The 27,812-nt window shown below is 46.9% G+C and overlaps 11 protein-coding genes across 11 annotated transcripts; 7 read left to right on the plus strand and 4 right to left on the minus strand.

Moving 5' to 3' along the window:
* Positions 1-105: 105 nt before the first annotated feature.
* On the minus strand, positions 106-1,331 carry N7500_003757 (uncharacterized protein; the record flags this gene model as incomplete). Its single annotated transcript, XM_056674903.1, has 3 exons — positions 106-578; positions 627-1,077; positions 1,131-1,331. 3 exons carry the CDS (start codon positions 1,329-1,331, stop codon positions 106-108), a joined length of 1,125 nt encoding a protein of 374 aa, XP_056535428.1.
* A 290-nt stretch (positions 1,332-1,621) lies between these two features.
* Positions 1,622-3,544, plus strand: N7500_003758 (Hsp70 family protein; the record flags this gene model as incomplete). Its single annotated transcript, XM_056674904.1, has 10 exons — positions 1,622-1,686; positions 1,740-1,810; positions 1,868-2,331; positions 2,384-2,428; positions 2,484-2,550; positions 2,598-2,856; positions 2,921-3,020; positions 3,069-3,166; positions 3,224-3,241; positions 3,292-3,544. 10 exons carry the CDS (start codon positions 1,622-1,624, stop codon positions 3,542-3,544), a joined length of 1,440 nt encoding a protein of 479 aa, XP_056535429.1.
* Positions 3,545-4,397: 853 nt separating this feature from the next.
* N7500_003759 (beta-N-acetylhexosaminidase) lies at positions 4,398-6,515 on the minus strand (the record flags this gene model as incomplete). Its single annotated transcript, XM_056674905.1, has 1 exon — positions 4,398-6,515. The coding sequence occupies one exon, from the start codon at positions 6,513-6,515 to the stop codon at positions 4,398-4,400; it is 2,118 nt and encodes a 705-aa protein (XP_056535430.1).
* Positions 6,516-6,863: 348 nt separating this feature from the next.
* Positions 6,864-9,152, minus strand: N7500_003760 (uncharacterized protein; the record flags this gene model as incomplete). Its single annotated transcript, XM_056674906.1, has 4 exons — positions 6,864-7,126; positions 7,182-7,657; positions 7,727-8,401; positions 8,458-9,152. 4 exons carry the CDS (start codon positions 9,150-9,152, stop codon positions 6,864-6,866), a joined length of 2,109 nt encoding a protein of 702 aa, XP_056535431.1.
* A 542-nt stretch (positions 9,153-9,694) lies between these two features.
* N7500_003761 (uncharacterized protein) lies at positions 9,695-9,975 on the plus strand (the record flags this gene model as incomplete). The annotated part of the gene is made up of 3 exons (XM_056674907.1): positions 9,695-9,810; positions 9,862-9,914; positions 9,962-9,975. The coding sequence occupies 3 exons, from the start codon at positions 9,695-9,697 to the stop codon at positions 9,973-9,975; spliced, it is 183 nt and encodes a 60-aa protein (XP_056535432.1).
* A 1,377-nt stretch (positions 9,976-11,352) lies between these two features.
* Positions 11,353-13,262, plus strand: N7500_003762 (acyl--CoA ligase; the record flags this gene model as incomplete). The annotated part of the gene is made up of 5 exons (XM_056674908.1): positions 11,353-11,445; positions 11,506-11,643; positions 11,700-12,134; positions 12,215-12,639; positions 12,704-13,262. The coding sequence occupies 5 exons, from the start codon at positions 11,353-11,355 to the stop codon at positions 13,260-13,262; spliced, it is 1,650 nt and encodes a 549-aa protein (XP_056535433.1).
* Positions 13,263-14,429: 1,167 nt separating this feature from the next.
* On the plus strand, positions 14,430-17,300 carry N7500_003763 (Zn(II)2Cys6 transcription factor; the record flags this gene model as incomplete). Its single annotated transcript, XM_056674909.1, has 5 exons — positions 14,430-14,581; positions 14,636-15,089; positions 15,289-15,917; positions 15,979-16,167; positions 16,262-17,300. 5 exons carry the CDS (start codon positions 14,430-14,432, stop codon positions 17,298-17,300), a joined length of 2,463 nt encoding a protein of 820 aa, XP_056535434.1.
* A 2,689-nt stretch (positions 17,301-19,989) lies between these two features.
* Positions 19,990-21,034, plus strand: N7500_003764 (YoaK family protein; the record flags this gene model as incomplete). Its single annotated transcript, XM_056674910.1, has 2 exons — positions 19,990-20,353; positions 20,427-21,034. 2 exons carry the CDS (start codon positions 19,990-19,992, stop codon positions 21,032-21,034), a joined length of 972 nt encoding a protein of 323 aa, XP_056535435.1.
* A 307-nt stretch (positions 21,035-21,341) lies between these two features.
* Positions 21,342-21,662, plus strand: N7500_003765 (uncharacterized protein; the record flags this gene model as incomplete). Its single annotated transcript, XM_056674911.1, has 2 exons — positions 21,342-21,397; positions 21,476-21,662. The coding sequence occupies 2 exons, from the start codon at positions 21,342-21,344 to the stop codon at positions 21,660-21,662; spliced, it is 243 nt and encodes an 80-aa protein (XP_056535436.1).
* Positions 21,663-22,857: 1,195 nt separating this feature from the next.
* N7500_003766 (oleate delta-12 desaturase) lies at positions 22,858-24,102 on the minus strand (the record flags this gene model as incomplete). Its single annotated transcript, XM_056674912.1, has 2 exons — positions 22,858-24,003; positions 24,061-24,102. 2 exons carry the CDS (start codon positions 24,100-24,102, stop codon positions 22,858-22,860), a joined length of 1,188 nt encoding a protein of 395 aa, XP_056535437.1.
* Positions 24,103-26,978: 2,876 nt separating this feature from the next.
* N7500_003767 (GNAT family N-acetyltransferase) lies at positions 26,979-27,701 on the plus strand (the record flags this gene model as incomplete). The annotated part of the gene is made up of 1 exon (XM_056674913.1): positions 26,979-27,701. The coding sequence occupies one exon, from the start codon at positions 26,979-26,981 to the stop codon at positions 27,699-27,701; it is 723 nt and encodes a 240-aa protein (XP_056535438.1).
* Positions 27,702-27,812: the final 111 nt, after the last annotated feature.

Genomic DNA, 27,812 nt, shown 5'->3' on the forward strand with positions numbered 1-27,812 from the left:
GTTTTTATAGCTATCCTCATTTCTTTTCAACTATATTATAAAGCCAGACATTTAAATTGAAAGCAAAGTTCGCAACATAAATACCCCTGATAAGCCAGAGTTCATCTAAATTCCATCCGAATCGGTGTCGCCTTTATGAGATTCCTCTTCGATCATTTCAATAGAAGGGACCAATGGGATAATCCTCTTCACAATCTCTTTTTCGACTATCGACCATTCGTTTTCTTGAATGATCTTCCATAAACCAGGCCATAGACTAGACATAACGAGTCCATCTGATGTATCTTCCTCTACGAGGGTACGCATGTTATCACCCTGGAACGGCACGTATTGCTGACTGCCCCAGAAGATGTACGTATCTTCCTGGCACTCCAACTTATGTTTGAGATTGATACAGCGCGCAATAATGTCGTGTAGCTGCTGCATTCGTTTTGATCTGTCGGTGACAGCGTAGCGACCAAAGCAGACTTCTACCTTTTCGATGATCCAATTGCACTGTTCCTGTAAACCGCGGGCTTCCAAGGACAGCATGGCAGTGCTCATCGCACATCTCCAATGTCGGAAAATGTGGGTGGGAACTTCCATCGTTAGAATAATTGAAAAGATATTGTTTTCTCATCGCTTACATTGTTTGTTTATCTCGGAGTCGGCCTCGCGGAGATACACACCACAAGGATGCTCAGCTCCAACCATAAACCGGTTCCAAAACGATTGATAAATCAGACTAGCAATGTCCGACTGGATAATGTCCAGTTTCGAGATGTCGAGGCTCTCTAATCTTGGAGTGGGATCGTTATTTTCCTGAGATGATGTCTTTGCTACAAAATGAGTAAATTTCCAGTGTTCAAGGTCGTGATAGAGTAGAGACAACTCTCGCTTGGCTTCCTCGTCGGAAAATGTCTCCGTTCCAGCTTGTAAGCTTCCTATTTTTGCCATGAGGATCCGGTTCTCTTTCATAGCTGCTTTCGCTTCCTGCAGAGCATTTTCGAGCAACTCGCCTCGCTGACGAGACTGCTCCTCTGCAAGAAGCCGTCCCCTGTGAAGTACCTCCTTCTCCTCCTTTGCTGTTTTGATTTGCTTTTTGGTTTGTTAACTCAAAGATTATCATAGAAAGACCCTTCACCACTGACCTGACGCAGCTGTCCAAGTTCATTATGAATGGTTTTATGATCCATGTAAGCCGATGGTTTCAGTACATTGCACCCGAGCGATGGAGGGGAAACCGAACCACTATCAGTTTGCTCCCATTTTGAGGACAAATCTGGGGTTTTTGAACCCTTGTCCACTTGAGCAGGCTCGGGCTCGTCGAGAGGCCACATTACGTTCCACATTGCGTACCAGTATTGGAGTGACGGGAAACTAGAAATCGCAAAACAGTCGAAACTTTTACCCATGACATCTCGTCTGAATTGATGACACCATAATTAGCCGATTTAAAATTCTGGTCCCTCGCGCCGACGCTCATTGCGGCTAAACTCAGGAGTCAATGATATCAAACTTGCGAAATGAGCAAACTTTTGATTGAATAAACATAACCACCTATCCTTCTTTTCTCGGACGGGTTTTCCACTTACCTTTGCTTTGAAGTATCAGTAAGAAAGCCACGGTCTACAGAGTCAACATGGCAAACACAGACGAACGACCCAAACTCATAGTGGGTATTGACTTCGGAACAACGTTCAGCGGGTGAATATCTCTTTTGTCGCAGTGATGGTTGGGTAATTTGCTGATGGTGATAGTGTTGCTTGGGGGTTGGAAGACTGCCCTGATGATATTGAGCTCATCCAGACATGGCCAGGTGGTGGTAACAGTGAGTCTACTACAACGGAGAGCCTAAGTCCATCAGAACTGATATATAGTTTGATAGTAACCAGTCAGAAGGTTCCGACTCTATGTTCCTACGAGGATGACCGCATGAAATGGGGTCATCAGACTGACCAGTCTAGCCAACCCGGCAGAAAAAATCGTCTCATTCAAGGAGTCAAGCTTTTGCTGGATGGAGGTCAGAAATTTCGCTACTCACCCGCTAGTGAGGCTCAAAAGATTATCATGGACCTCGGAAAAACGCCGGTAGAAGTTGTGGGTGACTACCTGGGCAAATTAGCTGGTCACGCTCGGCATGTGTTGACACGTCGCTTTGGAACTGCGCTGCAAGCCATGGACTTGGAATATATCCTCACTGTTCCTGCTGTGTGGTCTGACAAAGCCAAGGATTTGACTTTGCAGGCAGCACACCACGCTGGTATATCCCCTACAAGGCTCAGACTTTTGTCTGAGCCGGAGGCGGCTGCGGTGTATGCAATTCGAGCTATTCAACCTAACACAATCGCGGTAAGAATCTCACTCATATGTCAAATGGAGTGAAATCACTAACAACTGATAGAAAGGCGACTGCTTGGTTGTCTGTGATGCTGGCGGCGGAACAGTTGTAAGTACTTCCTGTGTCATATCAACTTAACAAATCCCAGTAACCATCATTATAGGATATCATTACCTATCGCGTTAAGCAAACCAACCCGTTGAGGTTCGAGGAAGCCACAAATGGAACTGGTATTAATCAAAGATCTACATATTAGCTTCTATCTAACAGCTTTTAGGTGCGGTTTGTGGCTCCGTGATGTTGGACGAGGCATTTGACGCACTTATCAAGGACATCATTGAGAAGCAGTCGTATCAGCCAATTCCCCAGTCTACTGTAAGGGCTGCCAGAAAGTACTGGAAAGATTACATCAAGCCTGGCTATACAGGTCCTCTCGATGACGATGACTTGTGTGAGCCAGGGTATTGGATCCCGGTTCCTGGCGTTTCGGGGATCTCGAACGTCGACCTCAGTGAGGGTCACCTATATCTAGACAGGTACGTATGGGTTTGTATCTTTACTTTCTCTGATCAGCCGTGGGCGACTCTTACATAAATACAGAGACCAAGTGAAAGTAATTTTCGACCCAATCATTGACCAGATTGAGAATCTCGTCGCCAGGCAGAGAGCGAGTGTCAAGGCAGCAGGTCTTTCGACCAAGGTAAACCTCCAAGTCACTTCCAACAGGATTACAATTAACTATAGATAGGCCATTATTCTAGTTGGAGGCCTTGGTGCCTCCGGATATCTCTTCAAGCGCCTACAAGCTGCTTCTGACGGAATCCAAATCATGCAGCCCCCAAATGCGTAAGTGCTCGATCTCCTGCTACAACATTACAAAAACCGATACTGACATGAAGACAGATGGTCCGCTGTTGCTCGGTATGTTCCTGGAGCATTCTGAAGATTTGTTACGTACCTAACAGGCCCAGGGGCGCGGTCATCCGTGGACAAGAAGGCAACCAAATCGATAGTCGCATTGCCCGATGCAGCTATGGCGTCAGTATGACAGTCCCGTTTGATCCTGCAACTCACCGTGCCGATCACAATCTGAAATGGTGTAAGTATGAAGAGAAATGGAAAATGCATGAACGCATGCGATGGTACATCCACAAAGTCAGTAACTTCCAGTCTTTACCGACAAATCCTTTGGAGATTTTGAGTGCTTACCTGGGCAACCTTTAGGGAAATCCCATAGCCGAGAGTGAGCCAATAAGAATGAGCTTCTACTGTACGGTTGGCGTTGGTGATTCCTTGGTATTTCGTGATTCATTGTCGATTTGCCATAAGGCTACAGCTCCTGCAGTTAGGAATTCCAGTAGGTACCCATGCTACACATATAAGACGCATGTCATTAACTCAGAAAGGTGTCACGGAGCTATGTGAGCTGGAGTCAGATCTGAGCAGAGTCCCGAAAGAGCTTTTCACAAAGAAAGCGAACTCGAAAGGTCAATATTTTTACTACATCGACTATGATCTAGTTCTAACGCCAAGCTCTGCATCTTTGCTGTTTGACCTCCAATTCAATGGGGTCTCATACGGGAGCGTGAATTTGCGCTATTAAATTCTACTACGACGAGTATGGAGATTCATGTTTTATAATAGTTGATTTGAAAGGGACTTTGGCCCACGGTAAGGGTGGCTTGCTTCTTGCAGAACCAATTTCTTGATTGCTCGGAACTGGTTTTATAAGACAGTGAATAAGAAAGAGATAGCTAACAATCAGAACCCGTATTCCCTTGCCTTATGATGCAATGTATAAGCCAAGGTGTGAAGGTAAGCTAGCTTCATGCAATCTAACAACGTGGTTCACCTTGAGTGTACTAAGTAAAGTAAAGAGCGAGAGAGAAGACGAGACTTGTATTGAAGAAAAGAGACAGGCTCCCAGATATACCTGTCATTGGCTACTGGCCAGAAATATCACGCAAAGGTCTCAACATCCACTGTTTAGCTGGGTAACCATCTCAACAATTTATACCGGAGAGAATTGAATTCGGAGACACCTAGCACTACAGGCTGCGGTGGATGAGATTCGACATCAATCATCCTTGCTACCCTGGAAAACAGCAAAATGCTGTAAACCCAATCCCTCCAGGACATCTAACGGTGCCACAAAGGCCATCTGACTCCATGAGAAAACTGTATTCTTTCCGCCATAGATAAAGACTTCAAAGCGGCCAACAAAAGCTCCATCTACCCACACACGACTTCCGTATATCTCGTTTGTGGAGATAATGACCTGTGATTTGCGTGGAATTATCACAAGCTCATGGCTTGAGGTTGTCTTGTTAGCCCAGATTCTTCCAGGCTGATCTTGGTCAAAGCCGTCAGCCTCAGCAACATAGCGAAGTGGGTATGGCCATCCATCAGAAACAAAAGTCAATTCACCGTCAGATGACAAGGTAAGTGCCGCATCAGATGACCGCAGAGAGAAAGGGCCTGTCACATTTAGTTGTAGGGTATAACTCATTCCCTTACTGCCATGACCTAGATAATATTCATCCTGGTTGGATTCTGTACTTGATCTTGTCCATGAAAGCAAGGGTCCTGATCCGTGCCTGTCTTCTTCTGGGAGGCGTCGGTCAAGGTTTTGTCCCACGGCCTGAGAGGACAATTCTGCTATAGATTTGGCCAAGGTTTGTTCGCGCAAGCGAGGTCCTCGCGCACCAGACCACGCTCGCGAAGCCACGACAGGGATGCCGTCACGGATTGCATAATAAGCCTCAAGTTGAGTAGTAGCGTCCGGACCGCTGTCGTTCCAGGCAGCCAAAAGTGCACCCGGTACAGCTTTAGAACTCGGTTGTTGGGTTGTGTTCACAGAGTTGAAGAGTTCCGGCGTCCACTGCCACCCATCCTGCTCGGCGAAGTTGAGAACGCGGGTATTGTTGAAGAACTGAGGATAGGGGGCTGGGTTGATAGGCACATGGTTGCTTTTCAGCGACATATAAGCCCACCAATCCTCAGAGTTGATGACCTGGTAGCCATTGTGGGCTAGATCAACTGGGTCTGATTGCCCATACTGCCAGTGTTGAATTGTCACATTTTTATCAATGGTAATGTTTGATGGCTCGTATGTCCCCCAGATACGGACAGTTTTCCCAGACGCTTCTTGCACAAAGCGGGACATCTCATTCACAAAGTCAACATAGTCGTCCGCATATTTAGGATCGTACTCATCGGCGCCAATGTGTACCTCCTTTGTGTGGAACCAAGGAAGAAACTCAGTCCAAATGGACTTCATCAAAGGAACAGTGTCCGGATGGGAGAGATTTAGTAGGTCCTTCGAGTCCAATGCAAGCTCAGGCCTCCATTTCGTTACCGTGAGACAGTGCCCAGGGCTTTCAATCTCCGGAATCACTGTGACACCTCGCTGAGCACAGTGGTGCTGGAAGTTATCAAATTCCGCGCGAGACAGCGTTTCGTTGGTGCGCTGGACAAGAGGATGAAGAGCCTCGCTTTCGGGATGTAAAGAAAACTGCGAGTAAACCTCATTCCAGGTCTCGTTATGACCGCGACTCAACGGGTAGTTGTCGGTCGCATGGTACTGAAACTCGGACAGTTTGAAAAACGAGGCATATGTGCATAAATCTTTCAAAAACTCTAGCGAATACCATTTTCGACCAGCATCTAGGAGAAATCCACGAGTCGCATAGGCAGGGGCATCTTTCACGCGACTAGATGGCAGGGATGATCCTGTCAAAACGAGCTGCTGGAGAAGTGTTCGTGTCCCCCACCACATACCACGAGCCCCAGAGCCTCGAATGTACACACTACCATCCTGTATCTCCAACTCATACCCCTCCTCGCTCTCGCGTCCATTCTCGTAGGTGAACCGATCCAGACGATCTGCGCGACCGAGAAAAATGCCTGACGCGTGCTTGGAAAATCGTGTGACTATTCGAAGCTCCCAAGAGCTGTTAGTTAGCTCCTGTAAGTCGTCGCGAAAGGTATTGGCAAAGTCGGATGCCGATGGTGGAAGCAAGGTCAACCCATTCTGATCCTTCCAGCTAGCGAAATTGGCATCCAGGTAGATTGTCCGGTCGGTTGTTGCTAAAGAAAAGCCTATATGATCTAAACCCGTGCTATCGAAGTGCACTGGGGGCAGGCCTTGGAGCGCAGATGCGACTGCGGCAAGGGAGAGGATAATCCACTTCATGACTGAACATTCTGAGATTGCGGTGACAATGTTTTTATACCACGCAAGGGGCATATGGCAGCGTTACATTCCTGGCGTGGGGTGACGCGATGTTGCGGGGAAGGTTAGACACCTGTGGGGGTTTGATATCAGTGGACTTCGACTTAACACCATGTCAACTTTTATTCAAATATACATACGACTATATGTGGTTAATTCCTCTTTCTGGCCCTTTTCTAATTCCGCCGTTGTGTATTTCCGTGTTTTCCGCAATCTGTTCGAAAAAGCTCACGATACGCTTGATGAGGAAAACTATAGATGTAAGTGAGTATGCACCCAAAAGAAGAGAAACATCGCCGAATCATCTGATCAAGGCTCTGGTATACCTGGGTTTACTATGGCCGCCTGAACATGCACAGGGAGGACAAAAGTATTTCCCAATCCCGCCCAGTGAAGCGCATCGAGTCTTGCAAGTCCAAGTTTCACAAGCGGGAAGCTTTGGCTTTGACACCGAAGGACCTGTAGCCAAGACTCTACTAAATGCTTTCCCCGTACTGCATGTGCCATGTTCGGTGCCTGTACCAGTAGCAACATGAGGTAATTTGAAATTGTCGCAAAACCAATTCGGGACCCTAAAACGTTAGCACTCAGTCAGATGACATAATGGAAGTCAAGGTGTAATCTTACAAGAATACCAGAATGCCGTGAAGTCACTAGACGTCAGTCGTCTTGCAAAGTTCACCAATATAGAGGCACACTTTTCCGCTGCTTGTAGAGTGGCATCGCCAGTACCAAACTCGTCAGAGATAGCTATCTCCGGTAAAGATTCAATTTCCGGGAGATCCATGAAATCTAGGATCGACTCATCTACGGGCAATGGTGATGTGGAAGACAGATCTTCCAAGTCAAAGATAAGCGGCGGGTCGGATGATCGTGCCATCGGTCTGAGCATCGCACGGTAAACATAGACCACGAGCAACAGGTAAGCAAAATGGATCGACGTGGGGTACGGGGCAAGTCCATTGACAGATTTGCTCCAATTGGGAAGTCGAAATGTTTCAGGAAGAGAAGAATACCAGCCATTCAGCTTTTCAAGAAGGCCGCGGCCTAGCTCGGCAGAGGCGATAAAGTTTGCGTTCAAGAATTGGGATGCCCGAAGTGTGCTATAAATCAGAGTTAGTAGGGTGGCTCTTTGCCGACGAAAGTGCAAGGGGCTCGAGAATCAAACTTACTAAAATGTATCATGGATTTCTTCGCCGATTCGTGTGAGATTGATAAGGTATCGGAACGGGATCTCGGTATCACAAGAACTAGTTGAGAATCCTTGTCTTGGGCCCACTAGAAAGTCCCCCTCATCCAATTCACTCACATCCCACTCTGCGGGATGGATATATGGCGGACGCCCCATCAGCAAACTGCGCCATTTGTCCTCGGCATACACCGCCCACCACAACCGCCGCCGGAGGCGCTTCTCCCATGCAGGAATGCCCCACATGCGACATTCGATGTGGAGGCCGAGAGAACAGGCCAGCCCAACGATTTGGCCGACGAAAGACCATAGAAATGGGGTATCGGCAGTCGTGAGGCGACTTTCATCTTTTGGCATTTGGTGTATATATAGCAAAGCTGCTTGCAACACGGCTAGGCGGGGACTATGTATCTCTTCGGTCACGAGTTCATACACCATTCGCCACAATGTCTCAACTGGTGATGCATTGTATGTGCTCAGCACACAGAGATAGTCGTCGTGGGCGACAAATGGAAATGCCGATGCATAGATGGCCGCGAGAAGGTGCACGGGGACCTTCTCCAATGCCGACAGCTCTGGTAGCTGATATGTCGCCGCTGTCAACCCTAATTGGGAACGGGAAATGATTGGCAAGGCAGGAAAGACATACTTGACAAATCTGAAATAATGTTAGTCCAATGATGCCTCGAGCTTATATTGAGTTTGAGTACTCACAAAGCTACTAGCCTCCTTCCGTACTCAGGGGGTACTAAATAGTCCAAGCGTTCCCGTGTTGCTTCGCCGACTCCGGCCCTAGTTTCATGCTTAATAGAGCTGGTGAGTTCCTCCGATGAAATCATGAAGTGTATTGGGATTCTCTGTGCCGTAGGGACGCCTCCAGCATTGCGAAAGTGCACTTTGTAGAAATATTTCATGCCAGAATCGTCAAAGCAACAATGTCTCAAAAGCCAGGGGTCTGATTCAGAAGATGCGCCGAATAGCTGGGCGTGACCGTGTTCCAGTTGATCAATGCTCTGTACGAACTGGGTTGGAGGTCTTCCGGGGCCTAGAACACCGGATCCTGGAGATAACCCAGAATTACTTGGATCGAGGCCGATGTTTGGGAATCGTGGTTCGACGCTTTGTCTTACACTCCCTGCCAAACTGGACTCTCGTGTGAAATTGGTGTCGCATGTTTGCGCGGCAAATGTATTCCCATCAACACTTTGGGGACCAAAAGGCGACGGATTCTCCACGGTTCGCGCTCTTTTTGGTGGAGGATTATCAAAGGTACACTCCAGTTTAGCCGATCGGCATCGCTGACAGGGCCCTCCGCTGTCGGTTTGACAGCCTAGCTTGCGGCCACGGCATTGATCACACGGGCGCTGTCGTTTAGACCGATATGGCCGAGCAGAAAGAGGAGAAGACATGGCTTGTTTCAGTTGATCGGCGAACGCAAAGAATGTAGGCTAACGCTCATTTTATTAAGCCAAGCGAGTAGTGAAATTATCGGCGAACGGAGAACAGTGAGCGGCCGAGGTGAATGGCCGAAGTCATAAGCTAGAAAATTCCCAAGGTCAGTGAACGAAACCATACATAAGGTTGGCCGAAAGATGCCCACAAGCGAATCGATACCGCCGGGGGACACCGCTTGATGACGTCATCCGCCGAACTGTCATGGCGAGCCCCAGCACCGGCGAACGCGGACCGTAGGTGGCCACGTCGGCATACATTCGACGGCATGAACCAACATAATTCCTTCTGTTGATGCAAATTTTTACTGCTCGGCGACGGTAGAAAACACATATAAACAACCAAGATATCCAGCAGTTGATGTCGTTATAGATTAAGACATATTCTAAAATACCGTTCATTCAAATTCAAACATATATATTCGTTCAAGCCTTGCTTAATTACTTCAAAAACAAATTTTATAACTTCACTTTGGAATATCGATCGTCATACCCACAAAATGCCCGAAAGCAGCAGATTGAGCCGATACGATCATCTTAAGGCTATCTTTTCTAGAAATTCTAGCCAAGAGCGCGAGATCAAAGATGATACATCCGAAACTACACTCGTTCCTCGGTAAGGTTACTCGAACTCTGGTTAGGATAGCATGGTGCTAACGTATTTCAGACAAACAAAAACGAAGAGCTACAAGAAGCGTGACCTTCCACAACAATATAATGGTAAGCTCCTTGGCCTTACAGTAATATCATGCAACACCAGCTAATAGGACAAATTGTTTAGCGGCCGATATGTGCTTCGGCTCTTGCTGCAGAAACTGATCGAAATCCAACGATCTCAGTGAAATTTATACAGCCAAGCAGAAAATACCCTACTCATTTAGATACAACATTTGTGGAAAGACAAACGTGTCGACTCCCTGTTATTCACCTTTCATATATATAATCTATAATTTATCAATACTTCTTCTTATTTTTTTCATATGTTCCTATCTTTTTCTTTGTCTAGGCGTGTCAAGTAACTACATAGTTCACCTTTGGGATTACACTTTGCTTGCACCATAATCAACTTGTCGCTTGTGTTAGTGTACAAGTGTATATAGAAGAGACCTCCGCAACGCCCACAAAGCCCAAAGCCCAACCCATCTCAACCCACCGACGGGCTACGTTTGGGCGCGGGGTAAAAGCCCACTAGGCTTTGAATAGGGGCTGAAGGGCCTAAGAAGTACCTAACAATACAAACACAGAAATCATATTATCTAGATGGTTTTTGAATTACAGAGGCTCATTTAAAAGGTGATGGTACTATCATTGAAACCTGAATATTCATCGAAGTAAAAACATATATTAACTTCGTTTCAGCCTCCACTAGCTGGATATTATTTAAAAATAGAATTGACCCTTATGTATATAGCAATTAAAGTTCTAGACGTTAAATTCGAAGTCCATATAATTAGTAGGAGGATCAGGATGGAGTGATTTATAAGATGCCAGTTGAACCCCTTCAATGGGTTAGAATGGGGGCCTTATGTGCCCGAACGAATGGGCCGTGGGTTGTGTTTTGGGCCCGGCTCCCGGGCCCATCTATGGGCTTCGCGGAGGTCTAGGAATGTACGGGCTCTGCATGCACCACATATCAGCAATCCCTCTTTCCTTTTTTCGTGACGGAAAAGGCTATAAGCGAGATTTCTCCGGTTTAAAACATCTATAAAATAGGTGAGCTAGAGACATGTGGTCATCTAAATATAAATTTCACTAAAATAGTTCATTATAGTAACCTCGGGTGAGCGGGGTAGGTGAAATGCATAAATTAGTGCATTTCATACATTGTGGCCGTTAAACTTGATTACACAAGGCTTATTATGGTGAGATCTGCACTTTACTGTATAAAGCATGTCTCACTGTACTTCGTATATGAGATGCCTAAAAGCCTCGTGTTCCAATTCAAATGGTCAATCACACTCTTCCATTTAAGCGGCCGAGTGCCGAGCTAAACCACATGGCTCAGCCGAAGCTGCGGGGACTCAGATATAACATCTATTGGGATTCAAATGAATATCCTCTCCGAGATATTTCTTAACATCGCGGTGACAGCTACTCTTATATCTGTTCATTCCGCTTGATCCGCTATAGCTTGTCAGAGTCTATCGCTCAGCACAGTATGATCTTCGAACCGGCGGAAAGAATTCTGCTTCCAACAAAGGACTTGTTGTCCTATGTCTTTGACGAACCGGGATACGATCAAAACCAGCCAGTGAGTGATAATCGAGGTTTCAACTTTCTCATCAACCGGCCTCCTGACTGACATTGGTAGATCTACATCGACGTCAGCAACCCCACCCGCTCAATCTCCTGCAATCAGGCGCGAAAGCTCGTTCGTCAGCTCATCGCCGGTTTACGGGCATCGGGTCTTCAAAAAGGCGATTGCGTTCTTATTCATTCTTTCAATGATGTAGGGGATTCCACAGTGCAGTTGAGGTGCAATCATGAGATGCTAATTGATTCTAGATAAGCTACAGCATTCTTGTCCTGGCCATTATTGGAGCTGGAGGAATTTTCACCGGGTCAAACCCATCTTACACTTCACATGAGCTCGCGCACCATATCCGGGCTTCCGAAAGCAAGTTCTTTTTCTCCGAGCCCGAGATCTTAGATTCTCTCCTACGCGCAACAGGGGAGGTAAATGTGCCCGAACAAAATCTTTGGGTTTTTGACAATCTGGGACAAACTGTTCCGGGTGGAATGAGATCATGGAAACAGCTATTAGAAGTTGGCGAGGAGGATTGGGTGCGATTCAACGATCTAGAAACCTGCCAACAGACTACTGCGGCGAGACTGTTTAGCAGTGGTACCACTGGTCTGCCCAAAGCTGTGACAATCACACACCACAATCTCATCGCACAGCATGAGGTTGTTTACGGCGTGAATCCGCGTCCTTACTCTGTGAGTTCATTTCCCATCTTAGGTTGGAGATCTTTGACCAATGAGTGCAATGGTATCACTGACACTTGACCCTCAAAAAGATTTCGCGGATCGTTGCAGTGCCCGTCTTTCATGCGGCTGTAGCTCCATTAACGCATATTTCGACAGTGAAAGATGGCGCAGTCGTATATATGATGCGCCGCTTCGATCTCGAGACTTACCTCGCCACAGTCGAAAAGTACAACATTACCGATCTTAGTCTGGTCCCACCCCTCGTAATCGGAATTTTGATGTCACCTCTTTCTCAAAAGAGACCTTATCTGCAAAAGACCCGATTAGCAGGTTGTGGAGCGGCTCCTTTGGATAAGAATGTCCAAGCTAGGTTCCGCGCACTGATGGGAACCAATAGCCCATTCACTCAGGTATGGGGAATGACTGAAACATGCTGCATTGCTACCAGGTTTCCCTACCCCGAGCACGATGATACGGGCTCTGTTGGCCGGCTTGTCCCAAATCTTGAAGCTAAGTATGTTACATCTACCGGAAGTGTAAAATTGTGTCGAGTCTGCGACTAATATTACCTCACTCAGACTCATCGATGAAAATGGAGAGAACATCTCAGCCTTTGGTGTCCGTGGCGAGATATGTGTTCGGGGTCCCACAGTGACACCGGGATACTTCAATAATCCCGCGGCGAACGCCGACTCCTTTGATTCTGAGGGCTGGTTCAAAACGGGCGATGTAGCCTATTGTGACCAGAGGACTCGCAAATGGTATATTGTGGATCGAAGGAAGGAGCTGATCAAAGTTCGCGGTTTCCAGGTCGCCCCACCGGAGCTTGAGGCGGCGCTCTTGTCACATCCCCAGATTGTGGATGCAGCTGTCATTGGAATCACCTTCCTTGGTACCGATCTTGAATACCCGCGTGCTTATGTGGTTCGACGGCCCGGCGATGAAGGGTCTAAGCTCACAGAAGCTGAGATTCAAAAATATGTCTTGACTCGCGTTGCGAAGTACAAAGCCCTCACAGGTGGCGTGAAGTTTGTCGGCGCAGTTGCACGGAATCCGAGTGGAAAGATCTTGAAGAGAGTATTGCGCGAAGATGCCAAGAAGGAAATTCAGGATGGGCTTTTGAAGCCTAAGCTTTAAGCTCAACATAGAGGGAGGGGAACTCGGTAGCCCAGTGAAATATTTTGATTTCCTTCTTATGTCACCTTGTGATTTTTATAAACCTTTGAGCAAAACACAGTCCGGCTTCTGGCGCTATAGATGAAATAGTAGATTACCATTCCATTTTGATATCACGAGGGCACTGGAAAGCACTGCGGCACTAGTAATTGCAACATAGAAAAAAAAAGCGTAAAATAAAAAAGTCATCGCCCGGGGGCGATCCGGCAGCTCGAGATCAAGCGGCACTCGAGCTGAGGATGGTGGGTGCCAAACAAGCGGTGGACCAGTTGTCGCCAACGACAACCGCTTGACCAAATGCCCACCATCCAAACCTCTGGAATGGATTGTTGGATATATCACGTGGAAATGAGAACAGTGATGACACAGGAATTGTGACTTAACGCCTCACCAGGATAACCTTCTCCTTCGGCTATGACACACTATAGTTCACGTTGGTAATGGAATAATTTGCTTCAATATCGTCTTTGACAAGGATGTATCGCCATCACCATCAAACAGTTGTAATGCCCTAGACAGCGCCACATGCATCACTGAAGTCCGGTTTAGATCTACAAGTGGGGAATTGTGGGGAAGCCGAGTTCCGCGGCTAAGCATAATCTAAGCAGGGTACCATCCGTGGATGCATAACTTTGGAAGGCGAGTAGACTAGATCATGCCTTGATCTGTTCAAATTTGAATCTTGAAAGCCAATGCCAGATTATGGAACCAGTGGCTGGTGGTTGTGGAATAGGCGCACGTATAATTTTACATCATTGCTTGGTAGACACATCAGTAGGTGCCTAGTAGGTCAGTCTAACAATATTCAGTCATTTCCACAGAGCCAAACACAGTCTGGGTACAGTGAATAGAGGCTGACAGTCATGTAACACATGACTGAAGTTCTCGCAGCCATCGAGAGCCAATAAAAACTCCGAGCTATAAGGACGTCATTTTCCACGTGGTAGTTGAGTGCACAGGCAGCTCCGGGGTAAGGGAGGTAAGACAACCGAGTCGGCTTCTTCCAACGTTGGTGGCACAACCCCAGGCCAAGATCTGAGCTTTTGTTGATCCCCCGCTCAAGATATCTCCGCTCCATCATCTCCCCTCCAAACTGTGAAATCAAAGAAAGTGGATGCCGCTAACAAGATGTTGCGACGGACAAGAAGATCTCCAACAGCTTGCTCTTGGTGTCGTTATCGCAAAGTGCGTTGCGATGCATCAATACTCGGCTCTCCCTGTACTCGTTGCCGACAAGACGGTCGCAGTGAATGTATTCTTCGCGCCCAGAATCCTAAGCAGTGCGACTATATTTGAAACCCAAACGTCAAGCATTCATTTACTAACCTCTTCAGGTCACCCAAGTCACCCAAGTCACGCAACCCGGTGCTCCCTGCACAGCAGAGCTTAGATTCAACAAAAGGCCGACCCTCCGGGGACCGCCGCCAATCACATGCTCGTCAAAATCTTACCTCACAGCTCCGTGCACATGGTCTCAGCTTCGATGACTGCAGTGACAGTTCACCCGAGCTCCCTGATATTCCATATACCGAATACGCCTTCGTCGAGTCTCGGCGATTGCTGTCACTACCTTCCGAAGACATAGCCTTTCTCACATCCGAAGGCTGCTTGAGCTTGCCAGCATCCAATACAATCCACGAGTTTGTTGAACAGTATTTCAAGCGCATTCATCCAATGGTTCCTGTATTGGACGAAGCAGAATTCTGGCGCATTTATCGAAACACCCAATCTACAGGTCCCACTATATCTCTTTTTGTGTTGCAATCAATGCTTTTTGCAAGCTGTCCGGTATGTGTCACATTGTCTATCTGACGATTCGCGCCTTTGGACTGAAGCATACTAGTTTGTTTCTTTGAAAACATTGCGTCAATGTGGATTTTATAATAAGAGGGATGCACGAAAACAGCTATACAATAGAGCCAAAGTAGGCGACCCCAAATTCAATATCACATTTGCAATGGAATGGTACTGATTGCGCTGAATACAGCTATTATTTGAATTGCGGACCGAAAAGCGGTGTCATATAAATGCACAAGGCGCTGTTCTGCTTACACATTACACCTCTGCAGATGATACCCAGTCTGGAAGCTTATGGGTCACAAGGGCCATCGAGCACGCTATGCTTGTTGACGCTGAGCCGTTGTCGTCGATGGACAATGTGAGACTGTCGCTCAAGAAACGGCTTTGGTGGTCTATCCTTCTTCGAGACCGAAGCCTGTCTATTGGACTATGCCGCCGTCCTCAGGTGACCTCAATCAGCTTGCATGGATGGAGTGATTGGCTGAGCACAGAGGACTTTGAGGAAGAATTGCATCAGTCTCGAGTCTATGACTATGATACAAAGATGCGCTTACTGGAGGCACTTCAGAAGCAATGTGAGCTAGCTGTGCTACTCACAGATTTGGTGAATTTGGCATTCACTCAACGAAAGACCCCGAGACGGCTCCTATCTATGATTGAATTCCAGAATCTCTTGTTGCGCACAAAAAGAATCAAAATCTCCCTCAATGAATGGGAACTATCAAGTCAGCCTCTGATTCCATCAAGGGAGACACCACTATTGGATGGAAATGAGGCAGTTGAAAGTTTGACCTACATGACGTTTATGTACTACCAGTTCGTGAGCATCTCAGACCGCATTGTCTTCATAACTAATAATGTGGCATTCTGTCTCTAGCGCAGCACGAGTAAAACTGGCTCATTATGCGGCATTTATACTGGAAGAGAACGTTTTCTACGCAGGAGACCAATACGGCAATCTGGTGCTAGAGATCAGTGATGACCTAAGGAATGGGATCCAGGGATTGAGTGTCGTAATGGAACATTTCAGTGTCAATGGATATTCTGATAGTCTTCCTCTGAGTGTGTCAGTACCTCTTTCAATTTCATCATTCGCTTTGTCACTAAACGCGCTTTCCAATGTTCTGTTGCTGGACTGACTTTGCTAACATAAATTGCAGTCTTGGATACGTCAGTATGCCGCTCTTACTAGCAGCTATAGATCTCAAGCTTTCTCCTTCGCGAGAGCAGACGCAGGCAAGGCAACGACGTTTGAACTCGCTGAGTCAAATCATCCGTCACTCAGAGACGCTGTACGACGTTACCGACTGCGTGGCCGTCGCGACCAACCATCTCTTGCAGCTTGCCTATGTCACAACACAGAACATCTCCTCAGAAGGAATGTCACTCCAATTAGCTTCACCGGAGGACCTAGTGGAAGAGAACTGTTTACTTAGCAACAAATGTCCGAATAGAGCGTCCAGTAAATCGATGCCGCCTGGACCCAACTGCCCAACTAGCTGGCAAGATGCGTTCATTCAGTGCCCGAGGGCATACCTTCTGATATCGAACTCTGTGGACTATACCATGGCAACTGGGTGTCTACCATCTGCCGATGTTCTCCCTGAAATTGTTCGTGACCTTCCAGCAATGGGATTCATTGCTCGGCTTCCCTGGACATCTGATATTCCGTTATCAGAATCCACAAGGTCTCTTGTAGCCAGTACAAATCGGATTCAGCGACAGAGTTACCCTGGAAGTGTGCGTTCATCGTCTATTGAAGGACGAGATGCCCTCGACCCAATCGACATTGAAACCAAGACGGAGAAGAACTTACACCCGCAGAGGGTCCAGATTAATTACAACTCGTCAACAGATGCAACTTCTGACGATCCTGCGACGTCTTCTGTGATCACAAACGAGCACCTGCCCGATATCAACAGAAGAGCGGACCAGAGAGCTTCTGAAACTACCGGACCGAACCTGGATTTCATGGACTTTGGAGGGTTTCAAAGTGTATCGAACAATGTGACGGAAACCTGTACATTCAGGACTCCATTAGAACTTGTCAGTCACAACTTGCAGGTCGAGAGCCCATTGGACCAACAAGTGTTTGAACCCTATGGTGTCACATTACCACAGTCAATCAAAGCAATTGACTCGACAATATTTGACACGTTCTACCGCTCAGGATTTGAACAGAACTGGGCCGTTCAATAGGGCAGACTTTGGCTAGACAATGACATGAATGTTCCAGAAGACAGCTTTCTACAATAATGCCAGTATCTGCAACTGAGCATTGATCTCCCATTTGGCCTAGTGGGGTGCAAGCGCATCCCCGGAGCCAATCGCACGCAATTATGAGATCTCAAACACTCCAGAGTAGGCATGATTTTACATTCGCAGTGTTCTATGAACGCCTAGGCCCTACCAAGGGTCCAGCCGTACAACTCGCGTCATCTTTAGGCGCGTTTGCATTTTAGCCAAGCACCAGTCGGTAGTTTATCAATGTGCGCACAAACCAAAGCCTGGGGCTGGACACTGCACATGGCCAACACGAGACAGGTTTGTATGCAATGCAAGCCGAATTTCCCCGATGATTCCTCCGACAACGCTCCCACGCCTGAAAATCACTGATCAACTGACGCAATATCTTGGCGAAGAGTGTTCCCATTGTCCCTTTTTGAGGAAAGACATTTGAAGTCCTGTTGTTGCGGCAAGGGAGGAAAGTGGGTATATCCAAGGCATCAGGAATGATCGACAAGGATCGACACTCACCCCACGCCGAGAAGTCTTCTTAGAGTGGCGCAGCGTTAACGGATTCCTGCGCGGATCCCTTCAATAGGCAGGGGTTGGGGTACCCCGGTAAATCTGTTCGGATGCTTAAAGTTAGGATCATCCTTCATGATAAGGAATTTGACACACAGCAGTGACAGCATCTAACGTGGCACCGGCATCCCCACTTAATCTTTCGCCCTTGCTGTCGGGTTCTAACTAGCCTTCGGGGATGGCGAATACCAAGACCGTGAGCTGAACTACGCACTTCGACAGCCCTCATGTGTGTTACTTCGTATAATGTATTACGATTTGCTGCATAGGGTCATACCTAATTGTTTACATCTACGTCGATGCGATGAAACTTTTGACCAGATCGTGACGACCTAATTCGAGGATCGAACGGATTCGGCTATGCCTAATATCCCCTTGGCAGCAATGAAGTATACCAGGTCTCCACCTGCATCTTGCTCTGCCATGATCAGGTGGTGATGTCAGATTCCCGGCAGTGAGGATGGTTAAATATGGTTTGAAGTCAAAACACCGCCTAGTCGGCGGGCTGGCCAATTGGAGTGGAACTGAGAACATCCAGCCCCTTGGCGTTATCGCCTATTTTCGGCGTTTTCATTGTACAATTGACCTCACCTGGCCTGAAGATAGCAAAAGCATGAAATAGATAGTATTTCTCATGTCTTGGCACTTAGTATTGCTTTTTGGGATGGGAATATTCCCTTATCTTACCATTCAGCCCGAACAATACAGAGTAGTTTTTTGTTCTATTTTCCCGCCCCTTTTACAAATTTTCAACCTGCAAACGGCCATCAAGCCTTCCAATGCGATCGCCATTGGAGTACTGAGTTCCAAGTTGGGCATAGATGCTGCAGCCCTCAATTCTATTTCAAGAGAATATGCCAAGATTTGACCCGTCAGCGCGACTCAATGCCTGAACTGCTATTTAATGAATGTACTCCGTAGTCAACCTGGTCAATGCCAAGATCGGGGATTCGAGGCTGTGTTGTCGGAATTCAGCCGTTGGTATGCATAGATAAGACTCCGTGGTGAATCACACTAGTGATGAACCATTGATGCCGCCGGAGATCTTTCTTGGCGACTAGTCTTACTATAGCGCGTGGCGGCCCCGAACCGACTAGTGTCGGTAGATACGTCGATCCCTTGGCAAATTAAGTCAATAAAGTCCACCCTTGACGTTTTCAGGGGCCAGAATAGGCGATAAGTGTCGAAGAAGCCATGTCAGCCCAAGGGTCTACACCGAAGGTTGTATCTCAATCGTCCATACATAGGGGTAATCGAATTTAAATGATGGTGATAAGTCACATCGGTTCCAAATTTGAATTCGGTCGACTGCCGCGTAGTGATTGTGGAAGTAATAGCCAATCAATGGCTTAAAGCGTAACCATGCTGCCAAGAAATAATGTGAGTAAATGCTGCGGATTGCTTCTTGGGAACGAAGAAGCCTAGGAGTTGGCTCTTGACAGCCTCCGCCGAGCCAAGGTAGATCCTGAATCCCCAGCTTCCGAGGTCGTATTACAGCTTGATTTCTAATGGAGTCCGGGGATGAATTACGCACTTAGCGAAGATGATCAGGGTGCCAAGAGAGCGCCGAGATTCAGCCCAGATGACATCTGTGAGATCAACTCATTTCAGCATGGGTATCCATATTGGGCTACTCATTTTTCTAAGATTGGCCATGAGATTTGATCTGGTCATGTCGATAATCAACGTTGTACTGCTTGCATACGCATAGTATATGTGAAATAAAGAGCCTTAAGTAGAGGATATAGATTAAGTAGTTCGGCTCCCAACATATCCCTCGGCGGTGTAACACATACACGAGACGAGTAGGGATCGGGGAAGTAACAATGTTTCATGTCATCGGGGTATTTTCTTATCTTCCTTGGCAAAGATCTAGTGTATTCCTTTCGTGGAGAGGACCGGAATGAACCCGAAAATTGGATTAGTATTAAAGAAGGCTGAGTCCGTGTCTACAATGCAGTTTGACAATCCATCTCTTTTCATATTGAAACAGCCAAAGTGGAACTTTCCAGGCTTGATTCTGTTTATAATAAGCTTCTTCGACTTTAAATAATACTTACATATTTGCAATAATCCCACCATGCACCAGCCGCCCCCTTCCCCGTCGGGAGATATCAAGCCACTCACACCAACAGGCCACCGTGCCCCTGATAACCGTTCCATCTACACGAACGAGTTAACAACTGCCAATTTTCGTTTGGATCGGCCTAATGAGGAAATCAAGTATACACCGGGCTTTTGGTCTTCTGGGGGTAGCACAGCAGTGTCTGTGTCTGGCAACCCAACAGAAGACAATACGGTGTACTCGACTATCTCCCGCCACTTCCGAGCCGACATAGACACTACGCATACCGATATTCCTCTTATCGTATGCGGGTTCGTGGGTGGTTTGGTAGATGGGCTGTCATTTAATGCATGGGGCAGTTTTTCAAGTATGCAAACAGGTTAGTGCAGATTATAGATAGCAGGAAATTAGTTCCCATACAAAGCTCATAAGGCTGATGACAAATGATATAGGAAATACCATCTTCTTGGCTCTGGGCCCGTCCGGCCAGCCTGCATACCCAGCATATCTCTGGGCGAAGTCCCTGGTCGCCCTTACCGTCTTCATCGCCAGCAATATCCTTTTCATCCGCATGCATCGATTCTTGAGCCCGCGACGTCGCTCAACTCTGATACTCTCATTTGGCATTCAAACTATTGCCCTATTAGTAACAGCAATCCTTATCCAGAGGGGTGTGATTACCCCGAAGCCCGAGGACCCGCGGGCGCCGATTGAATGGATGCAAGTCCTGCCAATCTCACTTTTAGCTTTCCAAGCAGGAGGCCAGATCTGTGCATCCCGGGTTCTGTCCCTAGATGAGATCCCAACCGTGGTTGTGACCGCTATGCTATGCGATCTACTTGTCGATCCAAAGCTGACTGCAAAGTTCAATCCGAAGCGCAATCGTCGGATAGGGGCTTTTCTCGCGTTGTTTCTGGGCGCTATGACAGCGGGTGGGCTTTCCAAAACTACGGGTATGGCTTCTAGTATCTGGCTTGCGATGGGTCTGAAAATGATGATTACATTGGGGTGGGTTGTTTGGCAGCGAGAGGGGAGGAGGAAGAGCGTTTTGGATGTTTGACTCAGTCTTGTTTATTTTTGCGTCACCTATGCAGATAGGCATGTACACGAGCCCATGAAACTACCACATATAGCTTTGTTAGCTTCACTGAAATTCCCAGTATGTTCTCATCACCTGTGACATTCATTAGTCCCTCGTCTTAGACTGTTTATCTTGAAATATTGTCGTCTTTTCAATGCATAGAGCACATTTATACATACTTGGTACTGCATCGCTCTTCTGTCTCCATCGGTTTCTCTGCTGCACTCTTTACTATTGCCAAAGAAATATTGAAGCATGGCCTAGCCCAAACAGCTCGCCAGTCACTATGGAAGTCAAGTCGTCATACGCCGTTATCGCTGAGCAACTTGGAACTCGCAGCAGGTAAATCCTCACACAATCATCAACTGTGGAGTTACTGCACATCATGCAGAGTCATAGCTGATTTTTCACGTCTCCCAGTGCAAAATCCAACGTTACAGTAGTATGTTGCTACCTCTCCGGCATCTCTTACTTGCGTATCTCGATGTTCGCCTCATCCCTAGTCGTGCGACCTGGACTGTGGCCAGAATCTGCCACCCAGTTCAGCAAGCCGTTGAGCCTCAGTTCCACCAACCAGTGTGGATACCATATGTCAAGCTCCTTCTAGTCTTGAATTACACGCTCTTCTTGTCGCGATCACATTCCCTATATCTTCCTGGTATGAATCCGTCAACCAAGTTCTTCTAATGATCATTCTCCCTCTTGTCGGCAATGCGCACTTTACCTTTTCGTCTTCATCTTAAAGTTGAACTCCTCGCCTGCTTCACTGTCCACGCTGATCCAGTTATTATATCCGCGACTCAGCTCACTATATCTTTCAATGATTGGTTCCGCAGCAATCCTCATCCTCAAACTCATCAACATCTAACGCTCCAAAATAAATTTTAGCTATATTTCTCAAGTTATCTTTGGTACGGCTAATACGATCTCTCAGAGGCTACATATTAAGTTGAGAACTTAGCTGTCGGAGCTCTCAGGTGCAGCATGATTCAGCCTTGCTCAACTTACCAATATAGACGAGTATTTTTATGCTCTCTGTATTTCCTCATCTCCTACGTCTGCATTGCTTTCTTGTTTCTTTTGTTTACCATTGATCTCATTTATTAACACCCTCATCCACATTTTCGCTGCAACACACACTACTGATCTTGAATCCTCCAATGACATGATGACAAACTTAGATACCCTCAACCCCCGGTGGTACCTGGGTGTCTCCACGCCAATTTTGTTCTACTTCTCAAGCCCTGGAAAACCCCATGGGGTATAAATACACACCCGTCACATGCAAACCAATGATTGAAGATGTTGGTGTATCCCTAGAGCATCAGCCGGGTTGCTTGGGGTTCTGCGAAGATCATATGCGCGTGGATATGACGAAGTACCATATCAAGACACGCGAATTTTGGTTATCATTAGCTCCCATCGCCTGCTAGCAGAGTCAGCGTGTTTATTTTTATTTTCTCGCCAGGTCTCATGGGATAGATATCCTAGTTTTTTTTTATAGATGAGAAAGAATACTTCCTGCTCTCTCTGCCCTACTAGCCATATATACTATCATAAGGATATACAGGGTCGACTGTGACAAACAACTTTCACTATCTTGCTCTCGCAATATCCTATGTTCACAGCAGAACTTAGCACTAGTTGCATCTGGATGCAAGTGGTATATATCAGGATTGAGACTCAGCCGAGACGCATATTTTCTTAGGACAAAATTCCTCTGGTATAACCAAAACCTATAAATGAAATCTAGTCTATGATTTAATTAAGAGGGTATTGTGTTGGTACCCAAAGTACCATGCTTATTTGCTCTCCTCTGCGAGAACGAAGTGCAGAACACCAGTCTGTCCACTGGCGCGTCCCTTGGCCTCCGAGACATAGATGCACTTGCGGAAGGTCATCATCAGCGAGTACAAGAAGCCCTCTTCCTTCTCCTCGTGGTAGTTTTCACCGAGCATGGGCTGGATGGCCTTGGTGGCCTTCTCAGCGTTGTAGAAGGGAATGCGGGAGAAGAGGTGGTGGACTACGTGGTAGTCAATGATCTCGTGGAAGAAGTGACGACCAATGAAACCGGTGGTGCGGTCAATGGTAGCGAGGGCTCCCTTGGTGTAAGTCCAGGCCTCCGCAGTGTAGTGAGCAACGTCGGGGTGAGTGTGCTGAAGGTATGTGATGGCAATCAGCCAGTGGTGAACCCAGAGATAGGGGACGACGTAGAGGAGGAAGACATTCCATGCTCCAATGATGGTACCAGTGTACCAGACGATGGAGCCCATGATGAGCAGACCGATATCGGAGTAGGCAATCAGCTTCCACTGCTCAGCAGTGAAGATCGAGGCCGATGGGTTGTAGTGGCTGGCAAACTCGACCTTCTTGCAACCTTCAGGACCACTCTTGGCACCGGCAGTCACATTCAGGATGAGATACATCTGCCATCCGAGCAATTGGTGTCCAATGAGCTGGACGAGGGAAACAACGGGTGTCTCCTCGGCGAGGTCCTTCAGCTGCTCAATGCTGACATTTCGCTTGGAGGCCAACTCGTCCTCAGTCCAGGGGACAAAGACGGTGTCCTTCTCCATGTGACCGGTGTAGCGGTGGTGGCGAGCGTGTGTGATCTTCCATGAGAAGTATGGGACCATCAGGAAGGAGTGTGTGGCCCAGCCGATGAAATCATTAATGCCTTGGTGCTTGGAGAAGGCACCGTGGCCACACTCGTGCGCAAGAATCCATAGTCCTGTCCCAACACATCCTTGGAAGAAGCCGTATGTGGCCCAGGCAGCAATTCGCAGAGGCAAAGAAGGAAGGAGGTGAATGTGGAGCGCTGCATAAATCAGAGCTGCGCAGTAGATGATATCGCGAGCCAGATAGAGGAGGGAGGTGGCAAGAGATGATTCAAAGCATTCCTTTGGGATTGCATCTTTGAGGGCTTGCAGGGTAGGAACTTCGGTCTTCTGTAGTGGAACATCAGTATAGGCACATTGTTGAGTAATGGAGTTGGTACCACATACCTGCTCTACCTGCTTGACAGGCTGCCTTTGTGTCACACCCATTTTGAAGTGAATTAATACAAGATGACAGAGATAAGAGACGTTGAGGGTTTAAATGTATTTTTATTTCCTCCAATTTATTTTTTTTTCCTTCGCCCCTTTGCCATGGACTATGGAGTATCCCCTAGTCTTGAAAAAAAAAAAAAGGAGCTCTAGATTGTCGGAACTCAAACTGACATTGACCAATCCCCTTTTTCGAATTCTTTTCGAGAAGACTGTCAAATTGGCTGCTTTGACAGAGAGAAAGTCTTTTCATTGGCTGATCTTATAACGGGTGGACGCGCTTGTTCCATGGATTCACATACACTAGCCTCTTTCATCTTTTTTTCTTTTGTTTTTTTCATTTCCGGGGCCCAACAGAATTTTATGGAAATGTGTTTTTTTCGTAAAATCCAATAAAAGCCTATCATAAAACCTGATATTGAAGGTTCTGCTATTGAAAGTTGCTAACAGTACGACTGGATGCCGCAACCCTGGTCAAATCTCTGGATGCATATTTCGGCGTTTGCATACGATTATCCATAGCACGGGAAGTCTCGTACACCCCTTTTTCTACCTTAGGAAAATTGACGGACCCACTAATAAGCAAAGGTTGAGCGAAAAAAAGTCAACAAACGGCTTGGCGGTTATCTCGTTGTTTTACTGGCTCTATCAGGGGTAGCGAAAGCACTGCCCTCAATTGCTAATCTTTCAAGCGCTTTTTGATCTTCCGAACTACAGTGAAAACTGTGTACCAGAAACATGGTCAGAACTTCGGCCATTTCCTTGTTATAAGCTTATTTGCCAACGTTGCACAGCATAGCTTCGTGTCCATAATGTAAGGCTGTCAAACCGATGCTGATCTTGGCTGCAATGAAGTTTCTAGTCTTTCAATCATTGGAAACAATGATTATTTAGAATTTCTCCTAGCATCTGCCTAATCACGAAGGTATTGAAAGCAACGTATCATATCACTTCGCTATCTCAATTGAACGTTTCTCGCCTACTCCTGAGTTATACTCAACCCAAGTAAGCAGGGGATACGATAATTGTATAATGTACTCCGTATATGCGAGCCAAGCCTCTGTATTGCCACCTATCGTACTCCGTACATGACCCCCGGGGCTAGGGTTGAGCCCCCGGATCAGACAAATCTCCGGATGTTGTCTTTCGCCTCTTTCAATGAAAATACTTACCCCGTACCTTATTTTAAAGTTACATAAAGTTCGGAACCCTGGACGTGTATGCACGTGACAGCATTAATACACCGCTCTCATTCGGAAAACATTCGGAATCACATGAGAGCAAAGATTTGCACGTGCTGTGCCCAAATTGGATGTATAATGCCCACAACGCGAAGCACATTGAGAACTTTGCGATCCAAAACGACGGCTTATTCGTATGAAACCCTTTGGCCTACGTGCTCTATCTTTGAACTTGTTTCAGTCATTACACTGCATGATGTGCTCAATTCGCCATCCTCGAGGCAATCGCTGATTCTACCAATGCCTACAATACACATACGAGATATGCACATGTGATATGTCGTACCAGCTAGTTTTACATATATTAAACCTATGAAACTTACAATTTTGCCCGGAGCACAACAGACTCCTCCGGGCTTTTCAGCGTAATGTGCTCCGCCACACCTAGAAAGAGGAAAGTACTCCGTACACATAGTTCTATTCGTTGCAGTTCTGTTGAGCGGGTCCTGATCACATGCCAGATCACCCTCGAGATTCTAAAAAGTGTCTACTTTCAGTGTTACTTAGTGTATCACATGTCTTTATTTGTGTTATCTTAATATCAAATCGAGTACGGAGTACCTCGGGGCACGTATAATAATTCACTATCGATCTGGAGAGTATCTAGGAACAATCTACTCAGTTTATTTGGTAGCTCCCCTGCGAATGCGGGTCACATTCTAGTCCAGCGGGACATACGGAGTAGGAAGCTGAGCCCTAAGAACCGGTGGAGCAAGATTTGCACGTTGGGCGTGCGGGTGTACGCAGCGGTATAGGGGCTAGGGTTCAAACCCCCTTTAGTTAGCAAGGGGTTGATGCCTAGATGCCTTGGATTAGAGCGGCAAAAATAAATCAACATATCTGAGATACAGGTTCATGGGTTCCTAATCAAACACCATGGCTGGTTCTACCCGCGCGTCGGTGTCAAAACTGAAGCTTTTCATTTCATACAGATAGAGATCAAAGGCTTCATTGACACAAGCGTTGATAAATGATTCACAATACAGTGTACAGGGCGGTGTAGAGGGCGGTACTAAATCAAGGCGTCCAGGCATCAAGATCCCCCGGGGGCCTCCTCCATAAAGTGGGTTTTGAACTTGTGTACTCCGTACCGTTTAGTGTAAATAGTATCCCCATATTGAGGGCTATCCCAATAACTGAAGATATTCCCATCTTACAAGATACCCGGATCCATCAAATCCAGATGTTCAGAGCTCGGTCCGAGTCCTAGGATACAGTGCTGCGCCGGAGCCAGCGGAGGAGGATAAGGAGAGTAAACAGGCCGTCTGAATTTGATGGAGCTGAGGATTTCATATGGTGGGAATAGCTTCAAAACTGTAAGCCGCCCTACAGTCTGGCGTGCATACTTTTCATACCATACCGCAAGCTTCGTATTACCCGTTTACTTTTCAAGGAGAGATAGAACTTGTATCCATTTCTCATGAAGGACCCTGTTATAGTAATTCAGGTACATTGTTTTAACCTTTTGCCAGCTTCAAATAAGGCAACTCCAGGCATATTCAGGCAGAAAAATTGGATTTAATTGTATCCGACACCTGGCCGCTCTGCACCTTCGCAATCAACATTGATCCAAAATACACAACGCTGATTTTATTATTTTACTCAATCTACATCTAGAGCTCGATCAACTGAAAAATGGGCTGGCACAACGGAGATTCTTTTGAGCAATTTGCCATCCTCACACCTCGCTTGATTATTGTTCCTACCACCACAGCAATCTCGTTCAACTCATACCGGGCGCTTTATTCTGAGTTGCATGCAAATCCAGAGTTTTGTCAGATGGGTTTTGGGCCTCATTTCCCGGCTCGCGTATGGAGCGATGATGAGACACGTGAAATAATCCAGACGCGTGATATTGAACGTTGTTGGCAAAAGCGCGCTTTAGGCGATTTTGCCGTGGGGTTGCGCGGGTCATCCACCTTTGATTCCGACATTCAGTCCACACAGAATGATGATTTCACCGTGCTTAGAGGTGATGACTATACGCGGGTTGCGGGCCTCAATAATACCGATCTCGCGGCCCACGAATGGGTGGCATATGCAGGCCTCCGTGATGCCACAACAACCTCGATGCCGCCACGAGAGTCGGGTGATCCTGCGCTGCCATCGTGGGATGAGATGATTGAGTTGCGCTACGGTGTCTCTCCAAAATTCTGGGGCCAGGGAATTGTACAGGAAGCATCGAAGGCCATCATGCAGTGGTCTGTCGATGAGAGAGGGGTCAAAAGGTTCATCGCCGAGACGGAGAGGGAAAATAACAGGAGTGCAAAGGTGTTGCAAAAGCTTGGTTTCACACTGAGTGACACGAACTACTGGAAAGAACCTAGCGAACTGGAATGGGAGCGTGCTGCCAAATGAGTCCTGAGATATCTCGCATACCATCGCGTCAAAGAGTGCGGGGTGCAACTTCGCCTATACGCAATGCGTCCCCGCTGGTGTTTATCAATCTGCCTGAGGACTTCACCCAAC

This window comes from Penicillium coprophilum (assembly GCF_028826855.1).
Source record: "Penicillium coprophilum strain IBT 35676 chromosome Unknown utg000002l_segment0_segment1, whole genome shotgun sequence".
NCBI lineage: Eukaryota > Fungi > Ascomycota > Eurotiomycetes > Eurotiales > Aspergillaceae > Penicillium > Penicillium coprophilum.